The 19,583-nt window shown below is 43.1% G+C and overlaps 2 protein-coding genes and 3 non-coding genes across 5 annotated transcripts; 3 read left to right on the forward strand and 2 right to left on the reverse strand.

Annotated features, from left to right (window-relative positions):
* The first annotated feature begins 3,321 nt into the window (after window positions 1-3,321).
* Window positions 3,322-15,665, forward strand: LOC137789922 (cerebellar degeneration-related protein 2-like). Its single transcript, XM_068583797.1, has 6 exons — window positions 3,322-3,809; window positions 9,997-10,109; window positions 10,821-10,969; window positions 11,074-11,238; window positions 11,328-11,535; window positions 11,922-15,665. Exons 1-6 carry the CDS (start codon window positions 3,731-3,733, stop codon window positions 12,687-12,689), a joined length of 1,482 nt encoding a protein of 493 aa, XP_068439898.1. The 5' UTR covers window positions 3,322-3,730; the 3' UTR covers window positions 12,690-15,665.
* Window positions 15,666-16,722: 1,057 nt separating this feature from the next.
* Window positions 16,723-16,795, forward strand: trnar-ucg (transfer RNA arginine (anticodon UCG)). The gene has a single exon. It is a non-coding gene; the product is annotated as a tRNA-Arg (tRNA).
* A 316-nt stretch (window positions 16,796-17,111) lies between these two features.
* On the forward strand, window positions 17,112-17,183 carry trnam-cau (transfer RNA methionine (anticodon CAU)). Its single transcript has one exon. It is a non-coding gene; the product is annotated as a tRNA-Met (tRNA).
* Window positions 17,184-17,416: 233 nt separating this feature from the next.
* On the reverse strand, window positions 17,417-19,180 carry mrpl58 (mitochondrial ribosomal protein L58). Its single transcript, XM_068583811.1, has 6 exons — window positions 19,019-19,180; window positions 18,749-18,770; window positions 18,593-18,652; window positions 18,407-18,489; window positions 18,017-18,186; window positions 17,417-17,926 (listed from the first exon to the last, which is right to left on the reverse strand). Exons 1-6 carry the CDS (start codon window positions 19,178-19,180, stop codon window positions 17,842-17,844), a joined length of 582 nt encoding a protein of 193 aa, XP_068439912.1. The 3' UTR covers window positions 17,417-17,841.
* Window positions 19,181-19,267: 87 nt separating this feature from the next.
* On the reverse strand, window positions 19,268-19,339 carry trnaq-cug (transfer RNA glutamine (anticodon CUG)). Its single transcript has one exon. It is a non-coding gene; the product is annotated as a tRNA-Gln (tRNA).
* Between the last annotated feature and the right edge of the window lie 244 nt (window positions 19,340-19,583).

Here is a 19,583-nt window from a genome sequence, read left to right on the forward strand (position 1 = left end):
TGCAAGCGCCAACCCCCACGTTACTATTTTTCGTGTCACAAATGCCCTCACTTGTTCAGTTGATTTGAATTCAGCAGTTAATTTCCTCTTGGAAGATCTTTGTTTGTCTCAGCGTGGACTCTTCACACTGATTTGTCATTGACTGATCGGCACATTCATCTTTGGGCGCAACAGAACTTCTGAAAGCCGAAGAACGAGTTTGAAACAAAACCACTGTTTGACTTCTCTGTAAGTGCTCTAACTGTGACAGCTTGGATGTACCAGCATGCGCCTACAGCCGTGAGGTATGACTCATCAGCTCGTCCTCAGTGGAACTTCACATCTCATCTCCGTTCTAGATATGGTAGAAGAAAAGACTGACTTGATGTGGCGATGTCATTGACATTAATGGGAAGGGTCAATGGTTCATGAGTAAGTAGGGAGCCCAGCGCGTAACAAAAGGCTGATTTGCATCAGAGACGCCCGTGTGATAGGATGTGTGGAGGCCTTGTGGATGGAGGAGGCCAGTTGAGTTAATCGCCATTCAGGCTTTGTTTTAGTCCGAATCAGAGTGTAACATGATAGCACTTTAACCTCGTGACCTCCCGACACACAGCGCCATCTATCCTTTACAATCTATTATCTGCAGCCTCATTGAGCCTCCTGCGTAACATTGTCGTTATTTTATCCCGACGTACACAACTGTACAGGATCAGAAGAACTTCATGAGTTTGTCTTGCAAAAATGTAAAACAGAAAACAGCCGCATTGAGATGCAGGTGTTTGGCATTTGTATTTAATAATTTGTTTGTTGATTTATTAGTTTTTATTGGTGCAAAATGAAAAAACAGACGTGACAAAAAAATAGTAATATATTAAAGTATAATACCATAAGAATAATTATGATTGTTATACTAATGATACTAATATAAATTACTATTCATAATAATGATGTGATCTCATAAGCAATGTGTGTATCTCTTATAAAATCTTGAGGTATGTAAATACAAAGGAAGGAGTGTGTGGTTTGCCTGTGGAGCCTGAACAGAGACGGCAGCCGCAAAAGGGAGACAGACAACAAATGAGTTGACTGTAATTGGCCGTGATCCAGCTTCATACCAGCATACCAAACATCTGCTCTCCATTTTTTACGTTTGTAACACACTGTGTGGGATGGAGAAAAAAAAAAATAGAATGCCTGTTTGGTTTCGTTGAGGTGACCGGGAACGACATCGTCACAATATGGGCTTGGTGGTCTTTCTATACAACTGTCAAAAGAATGAATTTATAGACAACAAAACACCGGTGTTGCATCTTATCTTACTGGTGTGTGTGTGTGTGTGCGTGTGTGTGTTTTTACATGTGTTTCCTGTGTGTGGTAGAAGGGGGAAAGGCCTCAGTGTGAGCAGGAGTTGTCTGGTTTTGTGTGCGTGTTTATTTGGACCGTATGACAATATTAATCCAGGTTTTAGATGTCTTTAACAGCCCATATTCCTCACACTTGTGCATCAGCTGCAAACAGCTCACTCTTAACCCACATACAGTCCAGCTGACAATACATGCATGGACAGTTGATAACACACACTGCTGTCATCACACAAAACAGGCTGCGGGCCTGAAGATGTCGCGTCATCACAACAACAGCTGGCATTGATAAGGAAACTATTTTAGTATTTCAAGTTATTCAGCCACAATCCTGAGAGGGGCCTGGTCGGCTCACAGATAACAATTCCTGTGACACAGCGGACTGCACGATGTCGAAAGAAAAATACAAATAAAATAAAAACACCTCTTCTTTTCTGACTGGACTGGATCTATTGCGACTGCCATCTGCAGCTTCATCGTCTCATCCAGGCTATCCATCAACAAATGTGCCGGTGGATTTTAAACTAGTTATCAAGTAATGACGCCACCACAACAGAAGACAAAATCTCATATGTGTAGAAACATATACACACACGATCTGATCTTCCTGTATTACCCTCCCTACCTCTCCATCACAATCCTGTTTTTCGAATGACTCGCTAAAGAACTAATAGGACTATAAGGGACAGATATGTCTTTCATTGGGGAATATAATTCAGTGTTTTTCAACTGCTCGTGCTGAGCAGACAATGGAGTTTGCCTATTTGTCTTTACATTTATTTTAATTTCATTTGGACAGAATGAACTCCTGTGGTATGTATAAAGGAGCAATGCTTAAAAGTATAACCATATTTCTTTGTGAGAGAGCCTCTTGTGTTTTGTAGCATGTTTAAGACTGGATCATGCCCTCTAGTGGAGTGAATTACATTTAATAAGCAGCTTAGTGGCTGGAGACAGCATGGTAACATCTGTACACTCACCACTGCATAAAACTCAGCCCAACATGAACTTTAACTAAACAAGAATGAAGTTCATTGCAGTCGTCAAGAGATGACACAATATGTCGAATAGATCGGTCACATCAGTGTACCTCCATTGGGAACACATTTAAAAGATTCCTCAGTTTTCTTATTATTATACTTATTTAATTTTTGTAATTAACAACAGCTGATTGCTTCAGATTTAATCCTGATGCATCTGCGTTTCAGAGCACACATGATATCCAAGCAAGAACGAAGTAGCTCGTACCACCACAAGATAAACTCTTGTTACAAATGCTTGATTCCCTTCGGATGCACTCAAAGACAGCAAGACTATCAAAAATAATCTACCCAACAAACTGAGGGGTTTACCTTTAGAGAATAGTCTCAGTTGTAGCACATGAACCCATCCACCCCCACAAACCATCATCACCACCACCATGGGCCTATACCCATTCTATACACTAGTAGGTGTATTGTATTACTTACACAACTTGTGTAGGTTTATTTTATTAGACTGTAGACAGACACACAAATAAAAGTCACTGTGCAAAATAAAATGAACTCTCCCTTTATCAGCTGAGACACGGAAGTAATAAACACATAAATGCATCAATAATTATAACCCAATAAAATGCATTATTCTGAAATAATAAGTACTATTAGTTTTGGCAGTTGTAGTATATTTTAAGAAATACTTTAGTATTTGTACTTAAGTAAGAGGGTGTTATTCTGTCGTACTTCTACTTCAGTAAAAGTATAAGATTACTTCTTACACCGCTGGCTCCAAGTCAGACGCATGAGGTAATGTGACGTTTACATACAATACGACATTTGAGATTTGGTCACATAGTATCGGCTTAAATTTGATCATGTGTGTTTATAATGAGTGTGTCCACGTGAACGGCGTCATGCCGTCTTCGCGTGGAGTCGTCTCGCGGGGGCGCGTGACAGAAAGCTCGTCTAATGGCGACAAAGCAAAACATTCGCAGCTCGCGAGCGACACGTGAAGGCATCGCGAGTGTGCCGCTGCTGATAACGGGGAGAAAAAGGAAGTGCGGTTGCAACATCGCTGCCACGTCTGTCGGGTCCTCTGCAGCAGCGGCAGCAGCGGCGGCGGGTGTGAGGACCAGGATGGGCCGGCGCCGGGCGGTGGGGGGGATGAGAGGGAGAGAGGTGGGAGTGACCGAGGAAGCATAGAGGAGAGAGAGAGAGAGAGAGAGAGAGGGAGAGGAAACACGTAGAGCCTCAACACTGCCCGACCCTGGCCGAGCGAAGAGGCTCGTGCGCAGCTCTCCAGCTTGAAGGAGCGACCCCGGAGAAGCCTCTTTTGTTCCAGACGGAGCGGCTTGTTTTCTGCGGGGTTCCCCGGATTCAGGAGGAGAAGGCAGGTGTTGGGGGTCACCCATGCTAAACTCAGGGGGAATGGAGGAATTCGTGACCGAAGAGGAAGAGCCGTGGTACGACCAACAGGACCTGGAGCAGGGTAAGACGGGACAGCATCCTCCCTTCCCTGGCCGCAGCATCATCTCCGTCAGCTGCTGGCCGGTTAGCTAGCTGGCCTCCGCTTAACAAAGGCTCTCTGAGACGGCAGGGACGTTTTCTCTTCTTCTTTTTTTCCCTTCTTACATTTTAAGTAGTTTGTGAGGAGCGAGCTGTGCTCCTTCGACAACAATGCACTGACAGCATGCCAAACAGGGGCCTGCTATTGCTGTCAGCATCAGACAGTGTTGGACCCTCAATGACAATGTCACCAGGGCCGTAGCTAATGGAGGCTCAAACATTACTTCATTCATTTATATTCACAAAAGGATGATTATTTTCTTATCATCAATCGTTTGCTTCTCAAATTGCTCAAAACTCTGTTTTGTGTCATTGGATATGTTGGCTTGGGCTCTGATGGACATTTCCCCCCTGATATTGTGTTATTAAATGTCACAATACACAGCCTAATTATTACCAAAAGGCTTAGACTCTCTGGCATGTATTTAATATTCCATCATTTCAGGTTGACGTGAAGCCTGAATGAACAAGATGAGCCATAATATTAAAGCGAGGGGAGATTTTCTTTTCTTCTTCTTTATGTTTTCCTGAAAATAAAAACAACAACCTCAGAATATGTTCTGTGGGGCCTTTAATGCCTATGAATCAAAGGTTTATCAACCGTTCTAGTCCCAAATCAGCACTGTTCACGTAATTGGCTCAAGAAAACAGTGAAACCGTAAATAGTGCCATGATCCAATGAGTAAAGAGACCGCTGAGTCTGCATCTTTCATATCATTAGATATAGTGCTGGTACTGCAGCCAACTATTGTTTTCATTATTGATTGACCTGTCTATCATTTGATTATTATGACAGTTTTCTGGAAATGTCTTGTTTTAATGTACAATGTAATCTAATGTTAAGACAAAAATATAAAATAACCCACTGAGGGTTTGCTGTTCAGTCTTTGTCTAGCTAACCTAATTCAGAGCCAGCTAATTAACCGGCTCGATCTTGTCATTCAGGCCACCTGCTGTACGCGGTCACAGAGATAAGACTGACTCCATCATCATCCATGTCATTCATATGTAATTGTATGAAAACAGTCTGAGGACCAATCAACTGACCAGGCTACAACTCCTACAAGTTTTCAGTTTTGATTAAAAAAAAAAGCATTTAATCATGTTTGCACTGTGCCAGATGGACTCGGTGTCAGCCAATTTCCACATAGACGAGGACTGTTTACGCTCCACATGAGGGGAACTGGTAACAGCCAGGCACTGGAAAGTACTTTTTGGATGAGGTCACAGTTTATATCTCGCTATGCTCTGAACATCTGTTGACACATTTGTCTGCCAATTTAGCAACATATTAAATATGATGCAAAAAAAAAGAAAAGAAAAAATTGCAATCCCTCTCATGCAGATGTGGCTGATAATCCTCGCTGTCTTCTGTCGCGCTTATTCCATTTCCTGTCTCTCAATCGCTCGTCCTCCTGGCGTGTAATTATAACGGTTCATTCCCGGAGATGAAAGGATGCTGATGCAGTGAATTTTCTTCTCCTTCCTTGTGTGCCCCATGTGCACACTACACACAGGCATACAAGCACCTGCAATCATGACATGAACTGGACCCGAGGATTAAAAAAAATTATTTTACCGATAAGGAACGAGTAAAAGAGAGACGGCAGCTGGCAGGGAAACTCTTTCATAAAGGTCAAAATGGCTGATGTGGAAGAAAGAGGAGTGCTGGGCCTTCCTGTGCACGTCCACACAGAGAGCTTTGTGTCTGACGGGATCACAGGGGTCAGACCTCTCGGAGCAGAGCTCATGTTTTGTTGTTGTGCGACATTTCAGGATGCCACGAACCCTTCAGAGAGAGAGAGCGAGAGCGAGGGCGAGAGAGAGACATTGTGTGTTGCAGCACTGTAGTTGTTGTCGTGCCAGAGCCGCTGGCAGGCTGAGCAGTCTGACCTGAGTGCTGTGAGAGAGAGAAAGGCTGGAGGCTTATGGAGGAAACATGGAAGAATGGAGAGAGTTGAGAGTTGCAACTTTTTGACATTTAAAATACCACGGAGCAGAAAGTCGATGACTTGATAAGTCGACCAACAGAAGAATTGTCGGCAGCTGTTTTGCTCATCGTTTTAGGGCCGCCCTCGACAAAAGGGACTTCGTAGTCAACTAACGCTCACACGGCTTTGTCGACTAATCGATTACTTGATTTAACCGACAACTTCTTCACAAAGACTCAGAGCACTTTACGGCTTGTATCTTAAATCGGAAAGTCTGAAAAAAGCTTAAAAATCCAACCAATCGACTTTTGAATGAGTCAAATAGGACCAAAATAACCTACATTTTTTCCCAGACATTTATATTTTGCATATCTCTATGTCTATGCTTCATAGTCAAGCCATTTAAAGCATCCTCTTGGACTTGTCTTATAAGTCGTACTCAGCATTCTTTCTCAGTATACCAAAACTGGCCATCACATTTTTGAAGCATTTTAATTAGATCACATTTTAATTGGATTATTAGGAGGGGGCAATTAGCCTGACTCGGTCCAAAGGTAACACAATCGCCCTCGCAGCACCTCCAGAGCTCACCTATCAAAGCGTTACACATTTACACGCATCGTCACTTCTTTATGTCCTTGAAGCCATTTGCAAATGAAGCGCTTCGTTTGTGCAGAAAATTTAGCAATGTCAAACCTGGAAAGCACGAGCGTATCAAAATATATCACACCGTGCACATGATGAGTGAAGTGAAGTAGTGTTTGGCTATTTTACACAGATCTCAAGAGTTTTATTTGGCCATCAGCGTGACTGTGGCAGGGAAGAAGCTGTTGAAAAAGCGTGTTCTGATGGAGCTCACGTTTCAGCAGGAAAACAGGAAGGCTGCATGTCATTTTTACTTAGACCTATTGTGTGCTCGCCAGAGCCTCTGCTGGCACAAGTCCAAGAGGGAACCGTGTGTCCCGTACCAGCTGAGGCAGGAGGCTTGTTGGCTTGACTTACATCTGATGAGAGACTAGTTAAATGCCCTTGTTACGGTTGTTTACGCCCATTTAATGACAGAATATTAAAGAGCAAATATCCCGGTGATGACCTTAAGAATGTTGCTAGAATCTGCTCCTTTGGCGAAAAACACGTGAGTGCAGCTCCGAGACAGAAAAGCAGTCCGCCATTGCACTAAATAATTCATTTCTAAACCACTGGATGTTTCTGTAACCCCCTTTTTTTTTTTGAAGCGGGGGTCTGCAACACTGGACAAGAGAAAGAGGAGAAGTCCTGTTTCCTACATCCCAATACATCTCACGGGAGACACACACCTCCTGAAACCACGCTGCCTGTGGAAGAGATCGCCCACGCACAGCACGTTACCGGACATGTCCACATGTGCACGCAATGTCCACGGGTTATTTTGGGAGCTGGTTGCATCTCAAACATTTCAATCTGCCAATCGGCGTTCAGGAGTGCAACCAATTTTGTGCTTCTTGGGGAAATGTATTTGTCACACATGATGCGATTACGCCGGAGCTCGTCAGGGCCCGGCCTCATGGTGTGTGTGGAGCGAGCAGACAGCCGACTGACGCGCTAAGTCCTTTGCTAGAGCACTGAGTGATATCGATCGGCTTTCTTCCCCTTCCCGCTTTCACCTTTGTGTTCTCCGGCCAATCTCTCGTCACTGAGCTCCCTCTCTGCCCGCTGGATGTGGACAGCGACACGGCGTCTGGGTTGTCCGGTTTTTCCATGGCTGGATATGATTGGAAGAGCTTGTCAGAGGTCTTCAGCCTCTGCTTGTGTAACTATTTTCTAGTATTTATAAGAGGAATGCTGGCCACGCTGTTGTACCGACTATGACATCTCCTAAGCGGTTTTCAGAATACAGTAGTGTTATTTATGTCAGAAACGGGTCTCTTGCCATGTTGGTTTTTTTACATACAAGGAATTTGTCTTGTTACTGTTGGTGCATGACAGTCACAGCAAACATAATAAGAGAAAAAACTACATTTGTGTCTGTTTAGCCATCGTTGCTAGCACCGCTTATGCTCGCGACACAACTAAAGATAAAGATAATGCATACAGTCCGAGTTCAAGGTCCAGCATACCAGCTTTTTTCTCATGGAGCGTCTTCCTCTATCTCATTCACAGGATGGCAACTGAGGCAGCTCTGTGGCAACTGAGTAAACTCTTTCTGGTGAAGAAGACTGTGAGACGAGGTTGAAAGCTCTGCCAATCAGACGTCCCTCATGCATTCCCTGGTGCATGTAGTCCATCTAATGATGGACACACACACCGATAAGATGCATAAGCACAACTTTGATAAGTAAAAAAGTAAAATACAACGGATGAATCCAGACCAGAGCAGCTGATGCTAGGACCCCACAGGAATAAATTTTGGTATCAGCACAAAGGGAACTGTGTTAATTAGTCCATATGGAGCCGTTGGCACCGCCTGCTAGCTTGCTACTCATTAGTATAACCGAAGGAGGCGAGGACATGACTGCTAGGTGCTACTATAATAATAGTCCTGACTGATTGACATATTTTTAAGGCTAAACCCAGTATTTCGATTTGAGGGATAATGCAATATATGAGTCCATAATTTAGTCACTAAATTAATTCACATGAATGCATACAAATATTTCTAAATGACCTTACATCTTTGGCATTTCTGTAATTTCTCTCTACGGATCAGCCGACATGTGTGGATCGCAACGCTCTTGTGCTAAAATCGTCTGATGGATCGATTGGTGAGGCTCACAGACCGTACAGTAGTAATGGACGCCGCTACTATGACGTCATCCATCGTTTTGTGTAATGCTGTTTTGAATCTTTGAGTTTGGCATTTTGTCCGTCACCATTTTGTTTTTTTTGGAGCCAAACGTGACCACCTTTCGACGAGAGGGAGGAGCAGCTAACGAAAGCTAACGGGGACAAGATGAGACTATGATTTACTTAATGAACATCAGGCTGTATTCAAGAGCACTAGACCATAAATGTGTTACATAAATGTCTACTGAGGTAATAAATAAAGTGAGCGCTAGGACTTCTTTTTGCAACCAGAGAAGAATCCCAGTTTAAAGCACTTCCGCATTGGCCGGGCTCTGTTGAAAAAGCTAGTAGCTAGCTAACCCTGCATTAACAGATCTTTGCCACTTGAGGCAGCCGAACACAAGACTTGCATATCACCTTTAAGTCAATATGGTCATGTTATTGTTGTCATCCAGTAGCTTTTTTACACATCGGACAGTGATGGAGCAAGAACTCAGAGAAATAACTTGCTTGGGGGAGGTTAGGTTAATCAAATCTGCAAATAACAATTATCTGACTAAACCTATGTGAGCTGTGAATTTATCTATTTACTCCATCTTAACGTCAGCCGGTAATTGCAGCACTGACATACAGTTAGGTCCGGACCTGGCCTTCCTTCTCAGTCATCAAAATTCAATATCCATTGGCTGCTCAGTTTGGTCCCCGGCTCTCTTTCTGAGAGGTCACAAACGTCCCCGGGTCTCGCTGAGTCAGACCCGACCATGTGGGCCGTCAATACCGCTGAGTCAGAGTTAGATTGAAGAACAACAGCAGAGCCTTTTCGAGGCGCTGTAACGGTCTGCAAACACAAATACAAACGGTAGAGTTGGGCGCAATGAAAACACTGTGACTGGTGGTTGTTTTTTTTTTAGATCAAGATCAACAACAAACTATTATATTACTCTAAATGTAAATTGAACGGGCCGACAAAATCTCTTTTCAGGCTATTCTGGTCCCAATCTCAGCGGAAAGGGGTCTCTTGTCTGCGACCTTCACATTCAGTCAGCGGAGCAGAGGACCTGCAGGGAGGCTCTCTGTGTATTTGAACTGTCCCAGTGCAGACTGAGACAATGAGATGGACCCTTTAATCATTCTTTTCCAGACCCGGTTATAACCTCGCCTAAAATAGACATCGCTCCATCTCAGTCTAATTGTGCGGCTGCAGGCGGCCTTCTTCTGTGAGATTAGAGTTTTCTTTCTTCCTCGTTACACACTCATTAATTTATCCCTTTGTCTTCATCCACCCCACCTTTGCTGCCTCTTTACCCCCAATACTCAACTTTCTCTCTTTGTATCCGTCTTGCTAAATCATCATGCTTCAGTCTGCACTCGTCACTTATTTGTTCATCTCTCTCTCGATCTCCTTCTGATTTCTAGACCTCCACTTGGCGGCGGAGCTGGGAAAGACTCTGCTGGAGAGGAACAAAGAGCTGGAGGATTCCCTGCAGCAGATGTACATCACTAATGAAGAGCAAGTGCAAGAGATCGAGGTGTGAACGAAGGGAACTCATTTCTCACTCGTTAAGAAAGAATAATTAAGGGTGACTGTGGCTCAGTGGTTAGCATGCTCGTCCTTCAATCAGAGGATCGGTGGTTTGAGACCCGTGACTTGTTGTTGTGTCCTTGAGCAAGACACTAAATCCTGAATTCCTCCCCGTTCCTGTGTCTACGATGTATAAAGCAAAAAAAAATTGAAGTCGCTTTGGATAAAAGTGTCAGCTAAAATGTAGTTATAATTACATTGATTTTAACGTTCTGTAGCTTTCCAGTACTCTTATACACTTTTGGTTTTTAAAATCCGAACTTACCCTTTCAGGTATTTTCAAACTGACGCTGACTCAGCGAGTGCTGGCGTTCACATTATTCATAAGCTCAAATTTTGGCTGCTTTGGTAACATAACGTCACGACTATGTTCCAATGGTTGAAGAGGCGTTGACGTTTCAAAACGCTGGTAATGTGTGCAGGACTGTGAATAGATAATTCACAGATCTTTGGGAAGGTTCCTGTTCCTTGCTGTACCAAGAATTGTGTGGCGGTACAAGACAAGCTGCTTGATGTTTGACTTGATAATATTAAGACACATTTGCAACTTTGAAAATGTTGAAGTTCAAAAAAAGATTCAAAATTGTCGAATTGAGTATGTTTGAGAAAAAAGTAATCAATAAATAGATTGTAAAGTGTCAACGCGTCCATCCCACAGTACCTGTCCAAGCAGCTGGAGGTTCTCCGGGACATGAACGAGCAGCACGCCAAAGTCTACGAGCAGCTGGACGGGACGGCCCGAGAGCTGGAGCGCACCAACCACACGCTGGTGACGGACAGCCGGGGCTCGCAGCAGAAGATAGAGACGTGAGTGGGACCTGGAGGTTTTTAGACCATCTCCACTGCTTCTCCCCCCCCTCCTTTTTCATTCCCTTTTATCTCACCCCTTCTCTTCTCCCCGTGGGAAACAGGTTAACAGGAACCATTGAGACTCTGCAGAACCAGGTGGAGTCTCTCTCAGGGCAGGTGGAGCAGCTGCGCTCCATGGAGCAGCTCCGAGTCAGGAGGGAGAAGAGGGAGCGACGCAAGACCATCCACTCCTTCCCTTGCCTGAGGGAGCTTTGCACGGCACCCAGGTACTCCTCAACCCTTCCTCCCCCCCACCCGCAGGCAAGTCATCTTTGCAAAACTGGAAAACACTGCCTGCGATGTGTTTTTTTTTCAGGTACGAGGACGAGTTTGTGGTGGGCCGGGCCGAGAGCTTTACAGTGGACGTGAAGCGTCCACCGTTTGAGGAGGAGAACCAGCACCTGAGGGAGGCGGTGTCGGCTCTGAGAGCAGCCGCCCGGACAGAGAGGGGTCGCAGGGAGGGAGTGGAGAGGGAGTGCAACCTCCTCCTGGGAGACTTCTCCCGCCTGCAGACACGGGTGCAGGTGGGCACACCGTCAGTTGTTTTCATGCACGGGTTAATTGGGGGATTTTGGTTTAAATGTTCAAACTCGTTGAAATGAAACATCCAAAATACAGATGTGGGTGTTTATTTTACTACTTTGAGTATTTCTCTAGGTTTATAGCACACCTCTTTGCACAATTAAACCTAACATGTCTTAACAAGTCATAAACATAACTGTCTTCATGTTAATAATCAACTGGTGACATTTTGTTAGTTCAATAGTTTTACCCTATTCACCCGGGGTGTCGCCCCTTAGTTAATGTACAACGTACTTGCAAAAATACACCCCGAAAGACTCTACGGACTTTTATTAGATAATTATTATAAGCGTCAATCTTCATGTTGTCGTATTGTCTTTGCCTGTAGGATGCTGAGAGCTGCCAGGCGAGGGTACGGGAGCTGGAGGTGGAGCTCCAGGAGCTGCAGCAGCTGCGTCGGGCTCGGACCTACCTGCTGAGCAGCGAGGACGACGGCGTGGCGCTCACCCAGACGGTCCTCAACAGCACCCCGGAGACCGACACGTTCCTGGAAGTCGAGGTCGGCGAGACGGGAGGAGGCGTGAGGGAGGAGGCCGAGGGCGGGGGTGGCGTCGGAGGGGAGTCCCTCCCCGACTCCAGCCCTGTGAGGAAGAGCTGCAGCGACACGGCGCTCAACGCCATCGTGGCCCGCGACGCCTCCGGCCGCCGGAGGGGCAGCTACGCCCTCCACGCCAACAGCGTGCGCAAGAGGGGGATGTCCATCCTCAGGGAGGTGGACGAGCAGTACCACGCCCTGCTGGAGAAGTACGAGGAGCTGCTGGGGAAGTGCCGCCGCCACGAGGAGAGCCTGTGTCACGCCGGTGTCCAGACTTCCAGACCCGTCTCCCGAGACCCGTCCATGAAAGACTGCGCGATGGGCCCCACCCCAGCGCCTCCGCCGTCACCGACCCAGTCGCCCTCCACCCCGGAGGCCATCGAGAGCATCAGCAAGCAGGTGGATGCGGTGGACAAGAGGCTGGGCCAGAACACTCCAGAGTACAAAGCGCTTTTTAAAGAGATCTTCTCCCGTATCCAGAAGACCAAGCTGGACATCAAAGCGACCAAAGCCGCCAAGGCCAGCAAATCTGGCAAATCCGGCAAGTCCAGTAAACAGTAAACGGTACGCTGGTTGGCTCAATGAGACGACAATGCACCATCTCAGTGTTAAGTGCAGGAGTTTGTGGGTCTTGGTGTAAACAGTCTTTTAGAGGGTGCTACATTCAAGTGCAGTTCAATTGAGGTCAAATTGGCGCACGCGTTGTCATCCAACCTTTCACAAGAATCTGATTAGCATGTGATCAATTCGGAAAAGCTTTGCAGAATTCATATATAGTCATATATATGAAACTTGAACAAATTTAGTGAAGCACTAGATTGAGTTCAGCCCTCGTATTCTTCTACTCGGTGTTCATTCTGAATATACTGGCTTCACTGCCTGACCTCTGTCGGCATCGACCACAATAACACAATAACAGCAGTATGCCTCCCATGAGCCTCACAAGTGCACTGAACGTCAAAGCTTCACAAGATAACGCTAGAAAAATATATCTCCGATGAAAACAAAAGGGGGAAATCTAAACACATGAATCTGTATCTTTTGCCTTTAATATAATGGACTCTACTAACACCTGCATAGCTACAGTTAGAAAGACAAAGATCTGAATGGGGGGTCCTCTGTGCTATCCGTCTCAAGAATTAACTCGAGGCGGCCTATAAAGCTCTTCTCACGTCGTTTACCGCGACACAAGTGGACAGCGCTTTAAAACAGGCCTTCAGAGCGAAGGACATGGCTATCTTGTGCCGTTCTCCGTGTGAGACCTCGCTACCGGATATTCGTTGTGTGCCTCTCCCATTTATCGAGAGATTTTTGGAGGTTTCAGTTTGTTGTTTTGCTTTCAGTTTGTTCAAAACGTTGGTTCCGCCTTCCTGTCCGTATGGTCAATTTCAAAACCTACAGCCAGGGGCTGGTTGTCCTAGCTTAGCATAAAGACTGAATGCAGAGCGCGTTGTGGTTTAGCTTGGGTACGGACCAGACTATTTCCTGGTCGGTAGCAGCACTTACCTTTTTATAAAATAAAGATATAATGTGATAATACGCCTTAGAGGCAGATGTTGTTAGCTTTGAACATAGCCAGGCTAGCTGTTTACCCCCGTTTTCTGTCTTTCGCTGAGCAAGCTAACTGGCTGCTACCTGTGGCTTCATATTGAGAAAACTCAGTTGTGTGGCGTTGATATTCTCATGGATTACAATGAAAGCATTTAAGCATATTTCCCAAAGTGTTCAACTATGTTGAGGTTGTGTTTAGGCCTGTCACGATTATTACTTCTGTAGGACAATATATTGCCCAAGAAATTATTACAATAAACAATATTATTGCCATTTTAAGACTATTTCATTCCAGTGATATACAACGATAGCATCATAATGCAGGTATACCTTTTCAAACAGAATTTTTCCATTGGAACTGGATTGTGAAAAAAAATCACATTCGAATTCCAAATATACTAAAACTACACGACCAAAACAATTAAATGGTCTCGCAATTAACAAAAAAATGTGCAATGTGTGTGCATTGCTCGAGTTGTAGGCCTAAAGTGTTAGTGACATTCTTACGTCGACAAACACACAACGGTCAATATCGAGGTCACCTTAATATTCAAGGTCTCGTCCGTATGTCGTATAAGGAGTCGATAACTTAAATAAATGCTCTACGTCATATCTGTGTATCCTACGATAAGTCAATAATGTAATTATCGCGATAGGCCTACGAGTGATGAGTTTTACCACCTGTGCTTTCATTCAAAGTGCTCACATTTATATACAAAAATAGAAATACCTTCCCCATCTGTGCGTTAAAGTCCCTCGCTTTAAGTGCTGAAGATTGTCTTCAACTCAGCCCACCGGGTCAACAATATCATAGCTCGATGAGAAACAAGAAGCGTTGTTTATTAATAATAGTGAGTGATACCTACAGTACAGGCTATAGTAGTTTAGAACCAATTGTATTGGTTGTTTTAAGATTGATGATCCCACTAAAAACTAAAACGCTGCTGTCTTGCAAAAGACAATCTCTGCAGATTGTTATTTTTACTATTTCCTGGGCATTAACGACACTCGTCATACAAAATATAAACATCCTGAAGTTGAGGTAATGTGTTTTGCATCATATGCAGTTTAAGCATTTTTGTTATTTTGGGGGAAAGAGGGGGACCCTTTTTTTTAAACTGGTCTTGTGGTGGAAACTGATATTCTAATTCTAAGGAGCTTTTCTTATATTTCTATAAGTATTGAGAATATTTTCTCTTTAATTATAGCTCGACAGACACACTGTATAGCAGAACTGCAATCAGTATAAGACTTCTAACCAGGGACTTTGTCCGACACCAAACTATTATACTAACCTGAAAAACGTGTTGCACCTTTTCTCACAATATACACTACATATGCCTTTTTTTCTGCATTTAACCTCCCATGTGGAAACCTTTTTGTTATATTGAATGTTATTACAGCTCGCTTCAGCCGCAGCCGAGCTTGAAACTTTTCACACGTGGCTAAGCCAACACCAAACACGCTTGTGTTTCTGGCTAATGTGTTTAAAAAATAAAAAGAGAGAAAGATGGATGTTTGCCCGCAACCTGGTCCTGAAATCCGAATCCTCGCTCATGTCTTTAAGAAGGATTCAAGCGTACAGAAGGAGTAATGTGTGTTAGCGTAGAGTAAACAAGGCCAAACCAGAGCCTGCTAAAGGCTCGTGAGGCGTCTTTACTGTAACGTCTTGCCTATTGCACTTGGACATGTTTGACGCCTCATCTTTTGTATATTTAGGATAGCTAATATGCAATTGTTCCTGTATATTTATTTGCATTTGAATGTTTCTGAATTATTTTCATTTTTTACTTTTTCAGTGCCTATACGTGAATGTCACTAACAAATTGTCAGAATAAACATATTTAATTGGCTTTACTTCTATTATCCAGTTCAAATTGTGTGCATTATTATTTAAGATATTGCCATTCAAGTTTAGCCTCCCCTGGTATTAGTTCTGGTCATAACTGAACTACGACCTACTTTTACCTGTTAATAAAGCATAAAATGCACCATGTGTTGTTGTATGTTCTGTGTATGTGTATATATAATAATCCTGAGTGTGGGGGGGAAGGAAGGAATACACAAGGGTGGGGGTCATCTTCAAAAACCATCCGCTTTTTCTTCAAAATATATCGTTAATTTAAGCAAATTAATCTCAACTAAAATCCACCGACTGCAGTGACCATCATGCTCCTACACACATTGTCAATTCTGTTTTTTTTACTTTCAATCTGGAGAGAATAAAGACATTGGAATTGTCAATGAATATAAATATAGATACAAATTTACTGAATACATTTTTTTAATTTTTATAATGGCATTCAATACCATATCGTCACCAACTCTGATCTAGTTGAATCAGTATCAGATGTGTTTTTGATATCAGATGGGTTGTTACAGTTCTCGGCAACTAAAATGCATTTCCTTGCCATGAATTGCAGTGTGTTTGAAAGGTGTTGTGACACAAAACCTTCTAGCCTTAAGTTATTGAGCCACTTTAGACTCTGAGTAAAGCAGCAAGATATTACTCAAACACATATTCTGGTGTTTTTAAATGAACTATTTTCTTTGTATGACCCACATGTGACTCCAGACAAAAGAAACTATATTTAGACCGACTGATTTTCACGCCAGACAAAGTATTATTACAGCCCCAACATTTGGGTGCATTTTACACATATACAGTACATTCGATGACATGATCAATCATTCTAAATTCTAAATATTATCGCTATAAGCACAACAAATAAATAAATGTGTCTTTGATAAATACTTACAATACTGCAAACTACTAAAAATGACAAAATGTAGCTGTAACACTGATAAGCTTCAGGTCAATCAAATGTCTGATGTTCCTGAGAGCAAGTTGTTGTTTCTACAATCAACATGTAAGAAAACTGTTACCATCACTATGAAGGGTGATGACGTATTAATGAATCTATTGGTGTATTGGTACTCAAGACATATTCCATATTCCTCCAAAGTTTCGGGTAAGCAGATACGATGTTTCGTAGAAAACCGCCGGAGTCTTTAGGAAACACCGCGTGCTAATAGTCACTCCGACCGCGTGGCCTAATGGATAAGGCGTCTGACTTCGGATCAGAAGATTGAGGGTTCGAGTCCCTTCGTGGTCGTCCTTTTACTCTTTGTGCGGCAGTTTAATCCTGTCGTGGTCTATGGTTGTAGCTCATGAAACCCAGAGGTTAAACCACGTTTTGAGGCTCGTTCATTGTATACTGGACTAGCGTTATCTTTTCTTGTAGTTACCTATGAGTTGTTGAAAATTAACATCAAGGTTCACAAATGTCATCAATTTATTATGCGTGAACAATCCTCGTTAGCTAACCTTATAGTCATAGTTGCTAACCGAGCTAACAAATAAAACAGCGGCCTACGTATGTACATTATGTGACGTTTCATATCCTCTCTATGTCTCCCGCTAGACGTGGCAGCAGAGTGGCGCAGCGGAAGCGTGCTGGGCCCATAACCCAGAGGTCGATGGATCGAAACCATCCTCTGCTAAGCTTTTTACTCTCTAAGTGAAACTCTGCCCTTTTTATATTCGAAATTCTGCTTAATTCTACTTCATATCTATATATATGTATATGCACTCACGTATTTAAGCATTTATTTTCTGTACATATTGAAGCATTTATTTATTCTTTATTTCTGTATGTTTACATTCATTAAGCAATTATTTATTAATTCATGATTTTATGTATTTATAGATATTTAAATCATTTTCCATCCTTTGTAGGAAATTACCAAAGACTGCGCGACCAAATATGATTTACATACAGACAGACCTATACACTAGTATAAGGTTCTGCTATCATGGCTATCTCTTCCCCTCCAATGTATAAATATATGAGATCACAATATTTTATTTAAAAAAAGACGGCTCTAGATTACAATAAGGATGCCAACAGTTGCAATACTGCTGACAATTGCTTTACAGGGCACTGAAACTGATGTCCCAGAACACAGTCAAAATAGTAGTTTATTAAAAAACAAGTACCACTGGTTTTGTATATTTTCTGGTACTTAGTATGAAAAAAAACATGTCTCTACTTACGTATATGGCACAAGAAATAAAAGATTAAATAATTAACACGGACGTACAAAATTATATGTAATTGTTGACAATATAATTATGAGAGGTAGAACATTAACAGTGAAATCAGTCAAACTCCACTCGTCTGCTCCTCTTGGTAGCTGAAGTGATTTTCTTCTGTTTGAGTCGCTCCGTGTTCCCCTTCTCTAACCTGCACAAAAAACACATTTCACATCAAGAGACACACAGCTCACAGTCCAGATGGCTATGACACAGGTGCGCTCCACTGCCGGGTGAATACCTGGCTGCCCTGAGAGCCACGTCCTCTGCCGTTGGTTCGCGAGGCTTCTCGCTGGCCTCAGCCAGGATGGCAGCGATTTTCTGTACGCAATCGGAAAGGTTTCTATGCTGACTCCTGCTCAGCTCTGATGTTACCAGCAGCTCCCCGGCCTTGTTGATGCGGTTTTTGTTCTGTGAGGTAGAAAAATGAGCACGGTTGGTCTTAACGGTTGCAGATTCAAAACAAATTCAAGCTGATTTTGGGACATCAAACACTAACTGCACTGCTTTTCTGTTGCAAATGCAATGCAATAATCCCCGAGGAGAAAATTAAAAGATAAACTTTGATGTAAATGTTAGGTGCATAACTTTTATTTGGGATTTAATCCAGTCCAAGTACAATAATAAAAACCTTTTCAAAGATATTCTGTCGAACATCTTCTGGGATCCAGTCGGCTGTCAGCACATGGAATCGAACCTCAGCCTTCGTGCTTACTGCGGATTGAGACGACATTACACCAATAAATAGTCACTGAAACAGAACCAGGATTCAATTTTGCCAAATATGTGTGTGACAGTGAAGTTTAACTTTGAGAACCTTTATTGACATTCTGACCACCGGGACCACTGCTTCTGCTGTACGATACCTTCAGGCGGTCTGAGAACCGAGAGAGAACAAATGTATTATTGTTGAAAATTATAATTCAAAATACTTTATTTTTAAGCTTAACAAAAATAACATTTGCATATTTACCCACTGGAATGTGCACTTGGTCCTGGAAAACGTAGGAAATAAAGCACATCTATTGCTGTGCATCCTTGACATTATGTACATTCTACTGTCAAAAACATCATCAGGCTACGACACACTTTACACTGTAATATGATCTCAGAATAGGTTGGGGACATGGGTTGGTTCAAGTTCAGGTAGAGAGGAACACATAACAACTGGTAAACAATTTTCGACAAAACAGCTTGCTTGTCGTTTGCTCCTCTGGTCTGAGCCATGAACATGCTCACTAACCTGTGCGGTGTCTGTCCCTCGTGTCCCGTAACAAACAGTCTGCTGCAAAGCGTTGTTAACGTCCCTCATAACAATATTCCTAATTTGTTCATGCGGTGGAATCACATTTTTTCCAGCACGACGACATAGTAAATAACACCGCCGTGCTATGTGGGCCGCCATGTTGCACTGACGTCGTTATGACTAGCTACTTGTAAGCTCAGCAAAGAACTTGATGCTGCTTGCATACAGCCTTACACATAAAAAGTTAGGTTCTACCGAGATTTGAACTCGGATCGCTGGATTCAGAGTCCAGAGTGCTAACCATTACACCATAGAACCGTGTGATCAAATCGTCAACCGATATGAATATGAGGCAATGATGATGATATAGACATTTGCCAATTTGTATGAATTCTCAATTCATTTTGTTCGTAGCTATGAGAGAAATTATATCATATTGCATGAAATAACGAATCAAAATTCGCCACAAGGCGGATCTTAATATTTGGCGCATCGGGTAAAAAAGGGGAGAAAAAAAGCGGAACTTTTGTACGGTGTTCTATGTTGCAATGGGGCACCACCA

Source organism: Clinocottus analis, unplaced genomic scaffold (genome assembly GCF_023055335.1).
Source record: "Clinocottus analis isolate CAN_PGR_092001 unplaced genomic scaffold, fCliAna1.0.p SCAF_19, whole genome shotgun sequence".
NCBI classification, from domain to species: domain Eukaryota; kingdom Metazoa; phylum Chordata; class Actinopteri; order Perciformes; family Cottidae; genus Clinocottus; species Clinocottus analis.